Raw genomic sequence first — 17,454 nt, 5'->3', positions numbered from 1 at the left:
GGGGTTAGGGCTGGGCCTTGGGATGAGCGGTTAGGGCTGGGCCTTAGGATGAGGGGTTATGGCTGGGCCTTGGGATAAGGGGTTAGGGCTGGGCCCTTCTGATGAGTGGTTACGGCTGGGCCTTGGTATGAGGGGTTAGGACTGGGCCTTCTGATGAGGGGCTATGGCTGGGCCTTGGGATAAGGGGTTAGGGCTGGGCCCTTCTGATGAGTGGTTACGGCTGGGCCTTGGTATGAAGGGTTAGGGCTGGGCCTTCTGATGAGTGGTTATGGCTGGGCCTTGGTATGAGGGGTTAGGACTGGGCCTTCTGATGAGGGGTTATGGCTGGGCCTTGGGATAAGGGGTTAGGGCTGGGCCCTTCTGATGAGTGGTTACGGCTGGGCCTTGGTATGAAGGGTTAGGGCTGGGCCTTCTGATGAGTGGTTATGGCTGGGCCTTGGTATGAGGGGTTAGGACTGGGCATTCTGATGAGGGGTTATGGCTGGGCCTTGGTAGGAGGGGTTAGGGCTGGGCCTTCTGATGAGTGGTTACGGCTGGGCCTTGGTATGAAGGGTTAGGGCTGGGCCTTCTGATGAGTGGTTATGGCTGGGCCTTGGTATGAGGGGTTAGGGCTGGGCCTTCTGATGAGGGGTTATGGCTGGGCCTTGGTATGAGGGGTTAGGGCTGGGCCTTGGTATGAGGGGTTATGGCTGGGCCTTCTGATGAGTGGTTATGGCTGGGCCTTGGTAGGAGGGGTTAGGGCTGGGCCTTCTGATGAGTGGTTACGGCTGGGCCTTGGTATGAAGGGTTAGGGCTGGGCCTTCTGATGAGTGGTTATGGCTGGGCCTTGGTATGAGGGGTTATGGCTGGGCCTTCTGATGAGGGGTTATGGCTGGGCCTTGGTATGAGGGGTTAGGGCTGGGCCTTGGTATGAGGGGTTATGGCTGGGCCTTCTGATGAGGGGTTATGGCTGGGCCTTGGTATGAGGGGTTAGGGCTGGGCCTTGATATGAGGGGTTAGGGCTGGGCCTTGGTATGAGGGGTTATGGCTGGGCCTTCTGATGAGGGGTTATGGCTGGTCCTTCTGATGAGGGGTTATGGCTGGGCCTTGGTATGAGGGGTTAGGGCTGGGCCTTCTGATGAGGGGTTAGGGCTGGGCCTTGGTATGAGGGCATTGGGATGAGGGGGATGGGCCTTGGATTGGGGTGAGAGGGGATAAGAGAGGTGTTTGACATGATGGGACTAAAAAATGAAGAAGCAGTGTCACAAGAAGCAGCTGATAAATCAATGATAGACATGGATTGTGTTGGTGCTAGCTTTTTTCTAGGACAAATAAAAAAAATAAAAAAAAATGTATTTTGTATTATTATACCTGGATGGTTAAAAGTAGTCTAAAGTGTTACCAAATCAGGAATAAGAATGCACAATTTTATTCATACCTCCAGTTGGAGAGGCAATCCTATCGGAAGATAAATTCCACAATATGCTACTGCACCACATAACAAACTGGACAGCGACATGGTGTTGAAACGCATATTTCTAGTGTGCCAGTTTTATCGTGTGCTGATGAAGCTTTTAACTTTCGCTGTACATTTCACATCACTTTTCTTCATAAAATGCTCTTTAATAACAGGCAAATGTTTTTTATAATCTGGTCCAGCTGTAAAGGATTTACAGTCCGTGTTTTACAAATGCCTGATGTCAATGAAAATACGTCGACAAGCGCCCCTCTCCCCTTCCTTTTTCATGAAGCCACTCGCGCTCAGCTTTGTTCTACGCGTCTCCATCGCTCCGCCTACTCTTCCTATCGGGATTTTTTCATTGCATCCATTTTTGAGCATTTAAGAAATCTCCAAGAATTATAAACCTGGAGGAAAGCGAGAAAGAGAGAGTGTGGGGCTAGGACTAGAAAGAAAAACAAACAAACAAACAAGAGAAGAGGCGACGTCTTTATTTCAACATGCGAGCAAACCCATTCTAAAGGATGACCGCGATGGGTTAGACAGGATTTAACATGATTGCAAAATAAAAGGCAAGAGCTCTATTCTATGTTTCTCTACAATCCATCCGTGAATGGAGAAGGTTAAATGTGTTTGGAATGCTTGTTTCCAGAAGACCGTATATGTTGGTTATAAAACCAAAGGGCCTCTGTCCAGCATCTCCAGTGTCTATCTCATAGGTTACTGGAATTGGGGAGTTTGTGTGAGAATTAGGCGATGATTCTGTTGGATATGTGTATTGTGATCCTCACCTATTCATTTCTCTGTATTTATTATGAGCTGTAGAAGCCTGCTATACCAGAACCTCTGAATCCCAATCAGATAACGTTCATGTATTGGGTGGAAATTGAGGCTATATAGAATTCATGTCTGCATCCCTTGTAAAAAGTAGCATTTTGACACATTGTGTCTTATTCTTAAAGCCCAAATATAATGGAATGCGTCAGAATATGTGTGAACAATCCAACCGATATATCTTGCATTAGGGTAGCCCATGCTAATGGTTATGACTATGAATACAAGAACCACATAAGTGGAATATTGCAGCCTAATATTAGAGTAGCAATCTGATTTTGCAATTTGGAAATGTTCTATTACAATTAAGTCTATCCATTATATCACTCAATGTTGGTATATTTAAAAAATATATATGTTATTATTACTTTTTAGCAATTGTGTGTAGCGATGTCAGCTCCACTCGGGCCCCGGGGCCCAGGCGCCCCCCCGCCGGCTGGAGCCCTACCCGACCTGCCGGACCTCAGCCACCTCACCGAGGATGAGAGGAAGATCATCCTGGGCGTCATGGACCGACAGAAAAAGGAAGATGAGAAGGAACAGTCAATGCTAAAGTAAGCCATTATGATTCGCTATCATTCAAACGTGTGTGAGAGAGAGTGGAGAAAGAGAGAGAGTCATTGTGGGTACATCGCGCGCTAACTGTCACGTCAGCTGTGCTCGTGCAGTGAGTGCTGGGTTGGGGTAACCCTGTTGTAACTGGTTGTCGCGAGCTGGAGCTGATCGCATTGCAAGGTTACGTAGCCTACGTCCTGCACATATTGACTGTTCTAATGGGCTAATCGTTCTGAGTGGAGAGAATATGTGATATTTATTAACATCATTGCCTCTAGAAATAGCGTTTACAATAAAGCAGCATATTGGCTATGCATTTAGTCTGTTCTCCAAATGAATGTTCGGATAATATGAGCAGGGAGAAGGATCTTTGAGTCGACTGAATATGCTTCAGTAGCCTATGTCTTTCAACAGTTAGCAACGCATTTGAATCCTAGGCTATTAAGCGGCCTTCTCACTCTGTTGGCTTTGGGTTGGGTTAGCAAAGGGCGCCATCTTCGCGTCAAATCATACCACTTCCCTTTCAATCGCGTACATATTACACAACAACGATTAAACACTGGCGTTTGAAGAAATAATGAGATATATCCTGTATAATGATTTTCAACGTTAGCCTATCTGTCAGACTATACTGTATCAGTGCTATGGAAACGGAAACATTCCCTCCCCTGTGTGTGCAGAATCAGATGTCGCTGAGCATTTCAGCACCACGGCGCTGTCCAGTTCTAGGCATAGAGCAGCAGCACAATTCGATGCCGCTGACGCTCACGCGTGTAGATAGACCATTCATTGCTATTCATAGGCTAAGCTTTGTGTGCCAAATTATTGACATGCTTTTGACAACGCTTTTAGTGTAATACTAAATATTAAACACAGTTATCTCTATGTTGTCACTTCCTGCAGATACTGTATTATCTTTATGAAACTTTAACCGTTTCTGTTTACATAGACTATAACTTTCTTTATTTTTTGTGGAAAAGTCTCAAACGGTCCTCTATTTTACTGTGGTTTTGTGGATTATATTAAGACTACTGTATTTTTTTCATCTACTTTCCTCACCTTAAGTCTCTGGAATTTGAATAGATATGAGGAGATATTGTATCACAGGCTGGTTCTGAGGAGTTTCCTTGTGAATCTGCACAGTGGTTCAAGGGTCAACAGGCAGGTTTTTCCAATGTCAGGCCTTTTCTTAGTCCCAAATGGCACACTGTTTCCTTTATAATGCATTACTTTACCCTATGAGCCCCGGTCAAAAGTAGTTAGTGCACTCTATAGGGAATAGAGTACCATTTGGGATGCACACCTTGTCTGAAGTACCTTCAGAGACTATGACGTCATGTGTCAGGCATTTCAGGGGCATTCAAAGCTGATGATTTCCGTCATCAGGTAAATATTAACAGTTGGGCTTGTCCTGATGGGGACTGGGGAGGAAGTCGAATAGTGGAGCAATACTGTGGTAAATATGACTCACAGACTCCAAGATAACGGCAGGCCACCTCAGTTTGTGCTGCTGCCTGCGTGTGAATCATCCCTGGCTGTTTTTCCCCATCGCTGAGTGCTTTTGTATTTTTTTCCCTCTCTCTCTCTCTCTCTCTCTCTCTCTCTCTCTCTGTCTCTCTCTCTCTCTCTCTCTCCCTCCCTGCCGTCTCTCTCTCTCTCACTCTCTCGCTCCCTCTCTCTCTCTTTTTTTTCTCTCTCTCTCTGTGTCTCTCTCTCTCTCTCCCTCTCTCCCTCCCTGCCGTCTCTCTCTCTCTGTGTCTCTCTCTCGGAGGTAAAGCGATTGTCAGCTTTAGTCACTCACAGCCATGCAGGCTGCCAGTGATGTCACAGCCTAGCGTAGCATAACTAACCAAGTGTGTGCAGCAGGGATGCTAGTCTACCTTACAGGCTACATGGTCACTCAGTCACTGTTTCTAAAGTTCATTATTTTCAGACACACACACAGACTGGGGTGTTTTTAATTTTTTTTAAATTAAAGTTTATTTAACTAGGCAAGTCAGTTAAGAACAAATTCTTATTCACAATGACGACTTACCAGAAGACAAAAGGCCTCCCGCAGGGACAGGGGCTGGGATTAAAAATAAAATACAAATATAGGACAAAACACACATCACGACAAGAGAGACAACACAACACTACATAAAGAGAGACCTAAGACAACAACATAGCATGGCAGCAACACATGAAAACACAGCATGGTAGCAACATGACAACAGCATGGTAGCAGCACAAAACATGATACATACATTATTGGGCACAGACAATAGCACAAAAGGGCAAGAAAGGTAGAGACAACAATACATCATGCGAAGCAGCCAAAACTGTCAGTAAGTGAGTCTTTGAATGAAGAGATTGAGATAAAACTGTCCAGTTTGAGTGTTTTTTGCAGCTGAAAAGAGGAGAGACCCACGGATGTGTCTGCTTTGGGGACCTTTAACAGAATATGACTGGCAGAACGGGTGTTGTATGTGGAGGATGAAGGCTGCAGTAGGTATCTCAGATAGTGGGGAATGAGACCTGAGGTGGTTTTATAAATAAGCATCAACCAGTGGGTCATGCGACGGGTAGAGATGGTGGGCTGGGATGTAGCTAATGCAGAAACATGTATCATTCCATAGTCTTAATTTTGCAGAGAGTGGTTTTACTTCAAATGATATGTGGTTGTTTTACCTACAATAGGTGAGCACACTTATTTTAAGTAAGACCCTCTGGATAAGTGTGTAGCTAAGGGACTAAATGCAGATGTATGATCACCCTGTCATGTTCCCTATATGGCCTCCCCCTCCCTCCCTCCTCTCCACCTCTCCCTCCCCTTCCTCCCCTCCATCCATTTTTCCCTCCTCACCCTCTTTCCCTCTAAATGCCTCAGTTAACCAGTCTTCTCTCATTAGCAGAGGTGAACAAAGGAGTGTTATGCCCCAAATATCACCCTATTCCCTATATACAGTGGGGAATAATTTTCCACCATCATTTGCAAATGAATTAATAAAAATCCTACAATGTGATTTTCTGGATTTTTTTTTCTCATTTTGTCTGTCATAGTTGAAGTGTACCTATGAGGAAAATTACAGGCCTCTCTCATCTTTTTAAGTGGGAGAACTTGCACAATTGGTGGCTGACTAAATACTTTTTTGCCCCACTGTAGTCCATAGGGCTCTGATCAAAAGTAGTGCACTATATAGGGAAGGGTGCCAACTGGGATGCACACAGGGTATATGTCACCCTCACAGCAGTTACTCATGTTAGTATTATGGTCTGTGCTGTTTGTCAACAAGTGATGTCAGCAGAGTGAACACTGTATCAGTCTACAACAGCTCAGTTTGATAATAATGTCTACTGTTAAAAACAATGTAGTTTTCAAGGGCTATTTGACATGGTGTGTTTTTATGCTGTATCACCTAACATGAGACCGGAACCTCCTAAGCTTTGCTATGGACATAAATAGTGCATTATGTAGGGAATAGAATAAGGCTCTGGCCAGAACTAGTGCACTATATAGGGAATAGGGTGCTATTTTTTATTTTATTTTATAAATATTTTTTTTTTACCCCTTTTTCTCCCCAATTTCGTGGTATCCAATTGTTTTTAGTAGCTACTATCTTGTCTCATCGCTACAACTCCCGTACGGGCTCGGGAGAGACGAAGGTTGAAAGTCATGTGTCCTCCAATACACAACCCAACCAAGCCGCACTGCTTCTTAACACAGCGCGCATCCAACCCGGAAGCCAGAGAGAGAGAGGGAGAGAGACAGGGAGAGACAGAGAGAGAGACAGGGAGAGACAGAGAGAGAGGCAGAGAGAGACATGGAGCGAGAGATACAGAGAGAGACAGGGAGAACCAGAGAGAGAGACAGGGAGAGACAGAGAGAGAGGCAGAGAGATACATGGAGAGAGATATACAGAGAGAGACAGGGAGAACCAGAGAGAGAGACAGGAAGAGACAGAGAGAGAGAAACAGAGAGAGACAGAGAGAGAGAGGGAGAGAGACAGGGAGAGACAGATGGAGAGACAGGGAGAGAGAGAGAGAGACAGGGAGAGAGAGTGAGAGACAGAGTGAGAGACAGGGGGAGAGATGGAGAGAGAGACAGGGAGAGACAGGGAGAGAGAGAGATACAGGGAGAGACGGAGAGAGACGGAGAGAGACAGGAAGAGAGACAGGGAGAGAGAGATGAGACACAGGGAGAGAGAGAGGCAGGGAGAGACAGAGAGAGACCGAGACAAAGGGAGACAGGCAGAGAGAGGGAGAGAGAGAGAGAGATACATGGAGAGAGAGACAGAGAGAGAGACAGAGAGACAGGGAGAGAAAGAGAGGGGCAGGGAGAGACAGGGAGGGACAGCGAGAGAGAGACAGATAGAGAGGGAGAGACAGAGAGAGACAGAGAGAGTCAGGGAGAGACAGAGAGAGAGACAGAGAGAGAGACAGGGAGAGAGAGAGGGAGAGACAGAGAGAGAGAGACAGGGAGAGACCGAGAGAGACCGAGAGAGACAGGAAGAGAGACAGGGAGAGAGAGATGAGACACAGGGAGAGAGAGAGACAGGGAGATAGAGATGAGACACAGGGAGAGAGAGAGGCAGGGAGAGACAGAGAGAGAGGCAGGGAGAGACAGAGAGAGACAGAGAGATACATGGAGAGAGAGAGAGATACAGAGAGACAGGGAGAGAGAGAGGGGCAGGGAGAGACAGGGAGGGACAGCGAGAGAGAGAGACAGATAGAGAGGGAGAGACAGAGAGAGACAGAGAGAGTCAGGGAGAGACAGAGAGAGAGAGACAGGGAGAGAGAGAGGGAGAGACAGAGAGACAGGGAGAGACTGAGAGAGACAGGAAGAGAGACAGGGAGAGAGAGATGAGACACAGGGAGAGAGAGAGACAGGGAGAGAGACAGAGGGAGACCGAGGGAGACCGGGAGAGACAGAGAGAGGCAGGGAGAGACAGGGAGAGGCAGGGAGAGGCAAGGAGACAGAGAGCGAGAGAGAGAGACAGCGAGAGACAGGGAGAGAGAGAGACAGAAAGAGAGACAGAGGGAGACAGAGGGAGAGACAGGGTGAGACAGGGAGAGACAGAGAGAGGCAGGGAGAGACCGAGAGAGACAGAGAGAGACTGGGAGAGACAGAGAGAGAGAGAGACAGGGAGAGAGATGTAGAAAGAGAGACAGAAAGAGAGAGATACAGGGAGAGACAGGGAGATACAGTGAGAGAGACAGTGAGAGAGACAGGGAGAGAGACGAGAGAGACATAGCGAGAGAGATACAGGGAGAGACAGAGAGAGACAGGGGGAGACAGGGAGAAAGACAGGGAGAGACAGAGTGAGAGACAGGGCGAGACAGAAAGAGAGAGAGTGAGAGACAAGGAGAGACAGAGAGAGTGTGACAGGGAGAGAGAGAGTGAGAGACAGGGAGAGACAGAGAGAGAGAGACAGGGAGAGACAGGGAGAGAGACAGGGAGAGAGAGTGAGAGACAGGGAGAGACGGAGAGAGAGAGTGAGAGACAGGGAGAGATGGAGAGAGAGACAGGGAGAGAGAGAGTGAGAGACAGGGAGAGAGACAGGGAGAGAGAGAGTGAGGGACAGGGAGAGACAGAGAGAGGGACAGGGAGAGACAGAGTGAGAGACAGTGAGAGACAGGGAGACAGAGAGAGAGACAGGGAGAGACAGGGAGAGAGACAGGGAGAGCGACAAGCCTCCAGGTGTGTAGGGCTTGCCAAGTCCCTGTCCCTGCTACCAAGACAATGGTAGACAATTCAGAATGTCCTCTCTAAGAATGACTATGCTTTTGGATTACATGTCAATACATAGTGACATGAATGGAGGAGAACCCATTGACCTCCCAGAGCCCATGTGTCTGAACCCTCTGTCATTTTTCCTCCATAACAATTAACACAATATTGTTTGTTATTGTTTGAAGGGTGAGTGAGATGTGGTATTTAGAGAAACAGCCACTTACATAATCTTGATATTATTAGATAATGTACCAGTTACACTAAATAGCCAATCAAATATTCAAGTTCTAGTGCAGGGTTATTAACCTCTGACCCCACGAGGTCCAGAGCCTGCTGGGTTTCTGTTCTACCTGATCATTAATTGCGCCCACCTGTTGTCCCAGGTCTAAATCATATTAGAGGGGAACAATTCAAAAAAGGAGTAGAACTGGCATCAAGGTCCAGATTTGAGTTTGAGGGTTCTAGTGCTTGGTCAATTTTATGTCCCTCTGATATCGATTTGTCGATTCCCCATACTAGCCTCCTATCCTTACAATATACAGTAGCTCAACTTATTCCACTTTTTGTTTCCAATCCGATGTAGTCTCTATAGCAGCCATAAGGTGTTCTAGAGCTCTGATTTGTTCAGAGAAACATCCATACATGTACTGTGAGTTTAGTTAATGAACAGCACCAATACTAGGTGACGTGATGCAATATGGAATGATTAAAGGCAGTGCACACTACTCCAATTAACCAAGCATCCATCACTCCAGGTCCACTGGCACTTCAAACAGACTGTAGCCAGCTAGCTGTATGCCTGCTGCAGCAGCCGGTCAGCTCCTCATGCTTCACTGAACCTCTGACTGTTACAGTAATGACAGATTCGGGACCCCTCCTCGCCCAAACACCCTGGGATGCAGAGACCCAGGGCCACAGGGAGGATCCACAGATCCGCAGCCCAGGATCAGCAGCCCTGGTTGGGGTAACCCCAGAAGGCCCAGAGGAGACCTGGGGGTCCACTTCTTCCAGAGAGTGACCTGGTGCCCCATGGTGCCCCACGGCGGAGGAGACCCTGTCTCTGCAGCCACTCTCCCCTCCTGCGGTCCTTGTCTTGTAGGCTGACTCATTATCCGTGTCCCAGTGCTCACCAGGGGCCTCCACTGACAGCCCTAATTACAGCAGCTGCCTCGTGTGAGGGACTCCCACCGAAATAGTGCTATTCTGGGTCTAAAACGTCTGCTACCGTGGCCCTGTCCGGGTCCTGCACCCCTTGTTCCATTTCGTCTAAAGAGGAGGGCAATAGGGGATACCCCGGTCCCCACCCCCTGCTCCATCTCATCTAAAGAGCAGGGCAATAGAGGATGCCCCGGTCCCCACCCCCTGCACCCCCGTCTAAAGAGCAGGGCAATAGAGGATGCCCCGGTCCCCACCCCCTGCTCCATCTCGTCTAAAGAGCAGGGCAATAGAGGATGCCCCGGTCCCCACCCCCTGTTCCATCTCATCTAAAGAGCAGGGCAATAGAGGATGCCCCGGTCCCAAACCCCCTGCTCCATCTCATCTAAAGAGCAGGGCAATAGAGGATGCCCCGGTCCCCACCCCCCTGCTCCATCTCATCTAAAGAGCAGGGCAATAGAGGATGCCCCGGTCCCCACCCCCTGTATGTACTGTATTTTACTCCAGAGGGACATGTACCCTGTCTGCCCAGAGTTGTTACTTTGACTAAATACTTTTTTGCCCCACTGTATATGGTTGTGTTGTGAATGTGTACAGCAGAGACCTATATGGTTGTGTAGTGGTTGTGTACAGCAGAGACCTATATGGTTGTGTAGTGGTTGTGTACAGCAGAAACCTATATGGTTGTGTAATGGCTGTGTAATGGTTGTGTACAACAGAGACCTATATGGTTGTGTAATGGTTGTGTACAACAGAGACCTATATGGTTGTGTAATGGTTGTGTACAACAGAGACCTATATGGTTGTGTAGTGGTTGTGTACAGCAGAGACCTATATGGGTGTGTAGTGGTTATGTACAGCAGAGACCTATATGGGTGTGTAGTGGTTGTGTACAGCAGAGACCTATATGGTTGTGTACAGCAGAGACCTATATGGTTGTGTAGTGGTTGTGTACAGCAGAGACCTATATGGTTGTGTAGTGGTTATGTACAGCAGAGACCTATATGGGTGTGTAGTGGTTGTGTACAGCAGAGACCTATATGGTTGTGTAGTGGTTGTGTACAGCAGAGACCTATATGGTTATGTAATGGTTGTGTACAGCAGAGACCTATATGGTTGTGTAGTGGTTGTGTACAGCAGAGACCTATATGGTTGTGTAGTGGTTGTGTTGTGGTTGTGTAATGGTTGTGTACAGCAGAGACCTAAATGGTTGTGTAGTGGTTGTGTACAGCAGAGACCTATATGGTTGTGTAGTGGTTGTGTACAGCAGAGACCTATATGGGTGTGTAGTGGTTGTGTAGTGGTTGTGTACAGCAGAGACCTATATGGGTGTGTAGTGGTTGTGTACAGCAGAGGTCTAGATGGTTGTGTAGTGGTTGTGTACAACAGAGACCTATATGGTTGTGTAGTGGTTGTGTACAGCAGAGACCTATATGGTTGTGTAGTGGTTGTGTACAGCAGAGACCTATATGGTTGTGTAGTGGTTGTGTACAGCAGAGACCTATATGGTTATGTAATGGTTGTGTACAGCAGAGACCTATATGGTTGTGTAGTGGTTGTGTACAGCAGAGACCTATATGGTTGTGTACAGCAGAGACCTATATGGTTTTGTAGTGGTTGTGTACAGCAGAGACCTATATGGTTGTGTAGTGGTTGTGTACAGCAGAGGCCTAGATGGTTGTGTAGTGGTTGTGTACAACAGAGACCTATATGGTTGTGTAGTGGTTGTGTACAGCAGAGACCTATATGGTTGTGTAGTGGTTGTGTAGTGGTTGTGTACAACAGAGACCTATATGGTTGTGTAATGGTTGTGTACAACAGAGACCTATATGGTTGTGTAATGGTTGTGTACAACAGAGACCTATATGGTTGTGTAGTGGTTATGTACAGCAGAGACCTATATGGGTGTGTAGTGGTTATGTACAGCAGAGACCTATATGGGTGTGTAGTGGTTGTGTACAGCAGAGACCTATATGGTTGTGTAGTGGTTGTGTACAGCAGAGACCTATATGGTTGTGTAGTGGTTGTGTACAGCAGAGACCTATATGGTTGTGTAGTGGTTATGTACAGCAGAGACCTATATGGGTGTGTAGTGGTTGTGTACAGCAGAGACCTATATGGTTGTGTAGTGGTTGTGTACAGTAGAGACCTATATGGTTGTGTAGTGGTTGTGTTGTGGTTGTGTAATGGTTGTATACAGCAGAGACCTAAATGGTTGTGTAGTGGTTGTGTACAGCAGAGACCTATATGGTTGTGTACAGCAGAGACCTATATGGGTGTGTAGTGGTTGTGTAGTGGTTGTGTACAGCAGAGACCTATATGGGTGTGTAGTGGTTGTGTACAGCAGAGGTCTAGATGGTTGTGTAGTGGTTGTGTTCAGCAGAGACCTATATGGTTGTGTACAGCAGAGACCTATATGGTTGTGTAGTGGTTGTGTACAGCAGAGACCTATATGGTTGTGTAGTGGTTGTGTACAGCAGAGACCTATATGGTTATGTAATGGTTGTGTTCAGCAGAGACCTATATGGTTGTGTAGTGGTTGTGTACAGCAGAGACCTATATGGTTGTGTACAGCAGAGACCTATATGGTTGTGTAGTGGTTGTGTACAGCAGAGACCTATATGGTTGTGTACAGCAGAGACCTATATGGTTGTGTAGTGGTTGTGTTGTGGTTGTGTAATGGTTGTGTACAGCAGAGACCTATATGGTTGTGTAGTGGTTGTGTTGTGGTTGTGTAATGGTTGTGTACAGCAGAGACCTATATGGTTGTGTAGTGGTTGTGTACAACAGAGACCTATATGGTTGTGTAGTGGTTGTGTACAGCAGAGACCTATATGGTTGTGTAGTGGTTGTGTAGTGGTTGTGTACAGCAGAGACCTATATGGTTGTGTTGTGGTTGTGTACAGCAGAGACCTATATGGTTGTGTAGTGGTTGTGTAGTGGTTGTGTACAGCAGAGACCTATATGGTTGTGTAGTGGTTGTGTACAGCAGAGACCTATATGGTTGTGTTGTGGTTGTGTACAGCAGAGACCTATATGGTTGTGTAGTGGTTGTGTACAGCAGAGACCTATATGGTTGTGTAGTGGTTGTGTACAGTAGAGACCTATATGGTTGTGTAGTGGTTGTGTACAGCAGAGACCTATATGGTTGTGTAGTGGTTGTGTACAGCAGAGACCTATATGGTTGTCTTGTGAGGTGAAGAGGCATTTGCGTTGCTCCAAAGCATCCAACAGGACAATGTAGACACGCTCTCTCTCTTTACCATGCGAAGAGCAACCTCCACCCCCAGGGGAGAGAGAGAGAGAGAAAGGGGGGGTTGAAATAGATAGAGAGAGCGGAGAGGGGGGGTTTGGGGGGATGCTTGACTCTGTAAAGCAGAATGCACGCCAAATGAATACAGAATGTTAATTAATGGAACAATGTGTTTTTGTGAGGCTAGGATTGTGATAGGCTGGAGTCTGGTTAGAGTTACACCAAACATGGCAATGTGGCTTGTCATAACCAGTTAATATTTCCACTTATCTCTCCCACTACGTTTGATTCTGTCTCAGTCTGAACTGTCGTTCTCTTTGGCACTCACCATCTCTCTCCATCCATTTAATGCCACTTTGCTTCAGAGTATCTGTTGAATTTGAAACCTTTCCTAACACACTGAACGCAAACTTTGAGGTTACATTCACGGTACATGTCTCTTTAGGTCTGATCTGATACAGCCCTTATTGGGATAATGCAGTTCAGTTATAGGTCACACATATAAGGTGTACTGAGAAGTGTTATAGTCTGTGTTGTTCTGTGAACTAGCTACATTTGAGTCTTTTAACAGATGCTCTAATCCAGAGCGATTTACAGGAGTAATCAGGGTTAAGTGCCTTGTTCAAGAGCACATCTAAAGATTTTTCACCTAGTCATCCCGGGGATTCAAACCAGCAACCTTTCAGTTACCAGTCCAACACTCTTAACCACTAGGCTACCTGCTAGCTTTCTTAGTGTCAGTAGCAGGGGAGTAAAGCATTGACGTGGGAGATGGTATCAGCTGAAACCATTGGTTGAATAGTGGGTGTGTATTGGTTGTGTACAGTAGAGACCTATGATTGTGTTGTGGTTGGGTAGTGGTTTCTGTTGTTTGAGAGGTGAAACAGCCTGCGTTCTGTGAGCTAGCTGGCTGAATGTCAGTAACTGGCTGAGGGAGAGAGAGAGCAGCTCTGTACTGACGTGTGAGATGGTATCTGGAGCCTGTTCTGCTGCTGATATGACAGGAACAGGACATCAGCCCATTCACAGAGAAACCACTCTCGTCATCTCTGGGACGGGAGGAGCCCATTGTCTCCCAAAGCTTTGTTCTTTATTAAACACATAGATCAGCGTTAGTCACCACTGCCCATATGCACATATTCACATGCTGTCCATTCTATCCCATGAACTTTCAACTTATTCTCCCCTCTCTTCGGGATTGTCAATTGAGTTTCCCTTGTTGATTAAGTATGAAAAAGTATGATGGAAATGTACGTTTCTCACCGAGACGCTTTAATCACATTTGCAGAGCACAGTGTTTACAGTGTACTGTAACGGAGAGTATTTCTAGTAGGGACAGTTTTGGCAGTATAAAGTATTGTAGTGTAGGGATGTAGTGTGCTGCCCAGGCAGAGCACAGTGTTTACAGTGCACTGTAACGGAGAGTATTTCTAGTAGGGACAGTTTTGGCAGTATAAAGTATTGTAGTGTAGGGATGTAGTGTGCTGCCCAGGCAGAGCACAGTGTTTACAGTGCACTGTAACGGAGAGTATTTCTAGTAGGGACAGTTTTGGCAGTATAAAGTATTGTAGTGTAGGGATGTAGTGTGCTGCCCAGGCAGAGCACAGTGTTTACAGTGCACTGTAACGGAGAGTATTTCTAGTAGGGACAGTTTTGGCAGTATAAAGTATTGTAGTGTAGGGATGTAGTGTGCTGCCCAGGCAGAGCACAGTGTTTACAGTGCACTGTAACGGAGAGTATTTCTAGTAGGGACAGTTTTGGCAGTATAAAGTATTGTAGTGTGGGGATGTAGTGTGCTGCCCAGGCAGAGCACACAGCTCCTGGCGTAACACTGTTATATAAGCCTCTGACAGAGAGCATGCTGGGAAAAGGCAGCCTGGGCGGCCGGAAAGCAGGCAGTCAGCACTACTGAGGAGGGTCTGGGGAAACCAGAGAGAGAGAGACAGAGAGGGAGACAGAGAGGGAGACAGAGAGACAGAGAGGGAGACAGAGAGGGAGACAGAGAGGGAGACAGAGAGAGAGACAGAGAGGGAGACAGAGAGAGAGACAGAGAGGGAGACAGAGAGGGAGTCAGAGAGGGAGACAGAGAGGGAGACAGACAGAGGGAGACAGCCAGAGGGAGAGAGAGAGTTCAGAGAGGGAGACAGAGAGGGAGACAGACAGAGGGAGAGAGAGAGAAAGTTCAGAGGGGGACAGAGAGGGAGACAGAGAGGGAGAGAGAGGGAGAGAGAGAGAGAGACCAGAGAGAGAGACTAGAGAGAAAGAGAGATGGCGAGAGAGATGGAAAGGTTGCGAAAGAGGGAGAGAGAAAGAGGGGAAGGGCGATACAGAGAGAGAGACAGAGAAAAGGAGAGAGTGAAAGAGAAAGGGAGGCCCTGTCTACAAGCATGGATATGAACCTGGGCCTATTAATCTGGACCTGTACCTTGTAGTTTTCTGTCAAAGATGACGCTAGTTCCTTGCAAACAATTATTTATTTGTTGGGGGTTCTTTTTCTGCAGCATGAGCTTGAGGTTTTTCAGCCATGAACTGTAGCTTCTACTCAGTACACCCAACTCTGATCAACTGTTCCAAGGTCCTCCTAAATATGGTGTTTAAAGGTAGTGTGAAGGTGGAGGGGATACTCCTGTATTATTCCAGAATGTTCTGTCATTGTAGATATCCAGAGTCAGAGAATCCTGTTTCATTTTTCTCTGTGGTGAAACTCCCTCAGGCCTTGTTTTATGATTTCTAAACTCCAAAAGGTTAGGGAAAAGGCATCTCTCTGTTCTGCACAACAAGGACGCCTTGAGTTGGTGTGTGTGTGTGTGTGCGTGCGTGTGTGTGTGTGTGGACACGTGTATGGCCTATTCTGAGAGGCTGAAAAGCAGTGCAATGGTCTGATGGTAGAACATGGCACCAGTTCATGTAGCTGAGAGCACAAAAAGAGAGAGTGAGGACCTTCATGCTGTTAGCAGGACGATCTATAGAAGGGACAGATTCACATCTCTCCAGTGGCAGGCCAGGTAGGCAGGCAGAAAAACTGTCCCAGACAAACTGTACAAACACATGTCTATTTTACAGCAGGCGGGGGAAGGTGTTTCTGGCGATTGCAAATAGATTGTCAGACAGATAGAAGACAGGACCATGCCAGGCCACTACTAGTGGAGTCTCAGTAGGCGGGGGTTAGAAAACAGAGAGCGAGGGGGGAAGAGAGAAGGGGGGGGGGGGTTGGCATTCTCTCAACCAGCTTCATGAAGAATGCATTTCCAACGGTCTTGAAGGACTTCCCACATATGCTGAGCACTTGTTGGCTGCTTTTCCTTCACTCTGCGGTCCAAACCATCTCAATTGGGTTGAGGTCGGGTGATTTGTGGAGGCCAGGTCATCTGATGCAGCTCTCCATCACTCTACTTCTTGGTCAAATAGCCCTTACACAGCCAGGAGGTGTATTTTGGGACATTATCCTGTGGTAGCCATGCTGGTTAAGTGTGCCTTGAATTCTAAATAAATCACCAACAGTGTCACCAGCAAAATACCCCCAGCAAAGCACCAGCAGCGACTTGGTCTTTTACCAAATAGGGCTGTCTTCTGTATACCACCCCTACCTTGTCACAACACAACTGATTGGCTCAAACGCATTAAGATGGAAAGAAATTCCACGAATTAACTTTCAATTAACAAGGCACACCTGTTAATTGAAATGCATTCCGGTTGACTACCTCATGAAGCTGGTTGAGAGAATGTCAAGAGTGTGAAAGCTGTCATCAAGGCAAAGGGTGGCTACTTTGAAGAATCTCAAATATAAAATATATTTAGATTTGTTTAACACTTTCTTGGTTACTACATGATTCCATATGTGTTATTTCATAGTTTTGATGTCTCCACTATTAATCTACAATGTAGAAAATAGTACAAATAAAGAAAAACCCTTGAATGAGTAGGTGTGTCCAAACTTTTTACTGGTACTGTATGTATATATACTGTATATAAATATATATATATATATATGTATATATATATTTTAATTTTTAAGCATTAGGCTTTTACTTTTGTAGTATTAGCGGACCAATATAGATGTCTGTAGCACGGGATTTTTTTTTTTTACCACATCTCTGGTAGTTGTATAAATAAGAACAGTATATTGCAGGATTCAATATTTGGAATTGTATTAGTTGTTGCCCTTTCTCTTCGATGTCATTCTTAAAAAAAACTACTTTTACCCCTTTTTTCATGATAGCCAATTGGTAGTTACAGTCTGGTCCCATTGCTGCAACTCCCCTACGGACTTGGGAGTGGCAAAGGTCGAGAGCCATGCGTCCTCCGAAACACGACCCTGCCGAGCCGCACTGATTGATTAACCTGGAAGCCAGCCACACCAATGTATTGGAGGAAACACTGTCCAGCTGGCGACCGAAGTCAGCTTGCGAGCACCCAGCCCACCACAAGGAGTTGCTAAAGCACAATGGGACAAGGAAATCCCGTCCGTTCAAACCTGGACGACGCTGGGCCAATTGTGCACCGCCT

The 17,454-nt window shown here is 46.6% G+C and overlaps 1 protein-coding gene across 31 annotated transcripts in view; it reads left to right on the top strand.

Annotated features, from left to right (window-relative positions):
- The first annotated feature begins 2,651 nt into the window (after positions 1-2,651).
- LOC110485663 (regulating synaptic membrane exocytosis protein 2) overlaps positions 2,652-17,454 on the top strand; it is a 208,598-nt gene continuing 193,795 nt past the window's right edge. For all 31 annotated transcript variants that reach the window (XM_090194740.1, XM_090194692.1, XM_090194757.1 and 28 more), the window contains exon 1: positions 2,652-2,826. In XM_090194740.1, the coding sequence (XP_090050866.1) occupies positions 2,663-2,826 (164 nt within the window). In that variant the 5' untranslated portion in view covers positions 2,652-2,662. The remainder of the gene's footprint in view (positions 2,827-17,454) is intronic.

Source organism: Oncorhynchus mykiss, chromosome 2, assembly GCF_057628025.1.
Source record: "Oncorhynchus mykiss isolate SJ-2025 chromosome 2, ASM5762802v1, whole genome shotgun sequence".
NCBI classification, from domain to species: domain Eukaryota; kingdom Metazoa; phylum Chordata; class Actinopteri; order Salmoniformes; family Salmonidae; genus Oncorhynchus; species Oncorhynchus mykiss.
The sequence above is the reverse complement of the archived record's forward strand: the minus strand, read 5'-3'. Positions and strand labels throughout refer to the sequence as shown.